General features: G+C 53.9%; 1 protein-coding gene across 1 annotated transcript; it reads right to left on the bottom strand.

The window, feature by feature from the left end:
• Window positions 1–405: 405 nt before the first annotated feature.
• On the bottom strand, window positions 406–995 carry Gng14 (G protein subunit gamma 14). Its single transcript, XM_040290412.2, has 3 exons — window positions 903–995; window positions 689–781; window positions 406–594 (listed from the first exon to the last, which is right to left on the bottom strand). The coding sequence occupies exons 2-3, from the start codon at window positions 779–781 to the stop codon at window positions 469–471; spliced, it is 219 nt and encodes a 72-aa protein (XP_040146346.1). The 5' UTR covers window positions 903–995; the 3' UTR covers window positions 406–468.
• Window positions 996–2,869: the final 1,874 nt, after the last annotated feature.

The raw sequence follows: 2,869 nt of genomic DNA, 5'->3' as shown, positions 1-2,869 counted from the left end.
GATGCTCCAGCCTGGGCTCTGTGCTCCGTGAAGCCGAGACACATCCCTGCCTCGGCTGAGATCCTGTGGGTGGCATGTGACAGTGGCCCACCAGGGCTGGGGTACACACGGGGGCCACTGCTGAGTGTATGCGTGCATGCAGGTGTGTGCACGAGGGAATCCTGAGGTGGATGATGGCACCTCTGTGTGTGGATGGTGATTGGAACCCAGGTGTGTGGGTGTGTGGCGGGAGCAGGCATCTGCTGGGGCCGTCCCTAGGAGCCAGGAGCTGTAGGGGTGTGTCTGCTGCTGTGCCCATGACTCTAGAGGTGGTGGGGGAGGAGGGTGGATCAGGTGTGTGCCTGTCCCTGCAAGCCCGCTGTCCCCTGGCCTCCCGTCTCAGCCCAGCCAAGCTCTGCCCCAAGAAGCAATCACTTCATATTTATTGAGGCTCCCTGGGTTGCCAGGGCTGTGGGTGGAATTATGGGGTCACAGGATGGCACAGGGCTTCTTCTCCTTGAAGGGGTTGGTAGCAGCTGGAATGCCCACGAGGAAGGGGTCACTCTTGGCCTGCTCCGTGCAGAACTGTAGTAGGTCAGTGGCTGCCTTGGATACCTGCAGACCGACCCTGTCAGCCAGACTGGCATCTGCTGCTCCTCCGCCCAGGTGTGCCCCCTCCCCTGCCTCCCTCGGCTGCCCCAATCCTCACCTTCACACGGTCGATGCCTGCCTCCATCCTTAGTTGCTCCACCGCCCGGCGGGCCTGTCCAATGTCACTGCCAATGGCCACCTTGCTGGACATCTGAGGGAGGGTAAGCAGGATATGAGCAGTTGGCCTAAGCCCAGACCCCAAACCTAGGGCCACCTGAGGGACCCTGCCCCTCCTCCTGTTGCCCCTGGAGATGATGAGGCGGCTCTTCCACCTGTGGGCTCAGGGAGCTCTGCTGACTGCTCCTGAAGGTGCCTGGCTGCTGGCTGTGTGCAGCCACCTCTGCCTGGCTCCCCTCCCTGCACCCGCCCGGTCTCCCCTCCCAGGTCCCCCTCCCCACCCCTGCAGAGACTTTGAAGCCAGGATTCAGTGAAATGTCACCAGCAGCAGCAGCCGCCTTAGCAGAGGAGGTTCCTGCCCCAGGAGGCCCAGCTGCTCCATAGTGTCACATGTGTCGCAGTGGCCATCCCCAGGGGCTGAGAAGCTTTGTGGGGGATTGAAGAGCCCAGGCCTCTCTGAGCTGCTGGATTCCCTGCCGGCTGTTGCCACCCAGCCTCTTGACAGCTTCTGCCACCCAAATGGCACACAGTATTCCAGGCTCCTCCATCTCCACCGCCTGATCTCACCCAAGATAGGACTCCACTCGCTAATGAGGCCTCTCTCCCCTCCCTGCCCCCTCTTCCCTGAGCTCCAGACCTGGGGACCCACATCCTTCCTCAGCACATCACACTGCTCTGTCACTCAGATATCAAATAATCTCTTTCATTCTTTTCTTTCTTTTCCTCTTCCTCCCTCCCTCCCTTCCTTCCTTTCTTTTGCCCTAGGTTTGAACCCAGGTACCTGTACCACTGAGCATTTAGTTTTTTGAGTCAGTGTCTCACTAAGTTGCCAGACTGGCCTTGAACTTTTTTTTTTTTTTGAGTATAAATATGAAGATTTTATTTTTGAACTTTCTTGTATTTCATTGGTCTATATATCTATATATTTATGTCAATACTACTTTTTAAAAAATATTTATTTACTTATTTATTTTTTGGCAGATACAACATCTTTGTTGGTATGTGGTGCTGAGGATCGAACCCTGGCCGCACACATGCCAGGCGAGCACGCTACCGCTTGAGCCACATCCCCAGCCCTGTTAATACTACTTTTATTTTTTTTTTAATTTTAAATCTTTTTTAAAATTTTGATTTGTTATATATGACAACAGAATGCATTCAATCCATATTACATATATAGAGCACAATTTTTCACCTCTGGTTGTGCACAAAGTAGAGTCACATCCTTTGTGTCTTCATACATGAACTTGGGGTAATGATGACATCACGTTCCAGTCTTTCCTACCCCATGCCCCCTCCCTTCCCCTTTGCCTTGAACTTTTTAACAAAAAGCCTTTTGTAGTTGTGGAAGCACAGCATGCCTTGGTTTTACTTATTTTTAGGCAGTGCTGAGGATGGAACCAGTGCCTCACACGTGCTAGGCAAGGCCTCTGCCACTGAGCCACAGCCCAGCCCTGGTCCTGAAGTTAGTGATCCTCCTGCCTCAGTCTCCTGAGTAGCTGGGATGACAGATGTTTGCCACCACATCCTGCTCTTATTCACCTCTAACCTCACTTGGCAAAACAGGACCCTGAATCATGTCCCCCAAGACCTTCTGTCCTCTAGTCAAGGTCACTACTGTCCCCAACCACTCAGCCCAGATTTCCAACATCTCCATCCCTCTTTCTCTGATCCTGACCCAACTAACCCTGTCTCTGGTGCCATAAGATCAGCTTCAAATTAGGTTCTCTCTCTGGTCTCTTCCACCCTTCACACCACCTGGACCACGGTGGTCACCTACGCCCTGGTCACAGCCTCCCCTCTGTCCTGGCCTCTCCCCTGGCTGTTTTCCTAAAGGCAGCCAGTGTGATGTGTAGAACAAAAATAAAAAACCTCTCCCGCGGACACAGCTCACTCTCCTGGCCACAGTCCAGGGCGCCACCGGCCGCCTGCCCCTCTGCAGTTTCCTTCTTTTTTTTTTTTTTTTTTGAGACAGGATCTTGCTATGCTGCGCAGGCTGGTCCCAAACTCCTGGCTCAAGTGATCCTCCTGCCTCAGTCTCCTGAGTAGATGGGACGTGCAGGCAGGTGACACCATGCCCAGCTCCCAGGTTACTGGTCATCAGCCCCCCTCCCTTACCCCT

Source organism: Ictidomys tridecemlineatus, chromosome 2, assembly GCF_052094955.1.
Source record: "Ictidomys tridecemlineatus isolate mIctTri1 chromosome 2, mIctTri1.hap1, whole genome shotgun sequence".
NCBI classification, from domain to species: Eukaryota; Metazoa; Chordata; class Mammalia; order Rodentia; family Sciuridae; genus Ictidomys; species Ictidomys tridecemlineatus.
The sequence above is the reverse complement of the archived record's forward strand: the minus strand, read 5'-3'. Positions and strand labels throughout refer to the sequence as shown.

Coding starts and splice junctions, on each gene's coding strand:
- Gng14 (XM_040290412.2), bottom strand. CDS start 781: ATGTCCAGCAAGGTGGCCATTGGCAGTGACATTGGACAGGCCCGCCGG. Junction 595..688: donor CAGGCATCGACCGTGTGAAG/GTGAGGATTGGG, acceptor GTCGGTCTGCAG/GTATCCAAGGCAGCCACTGA.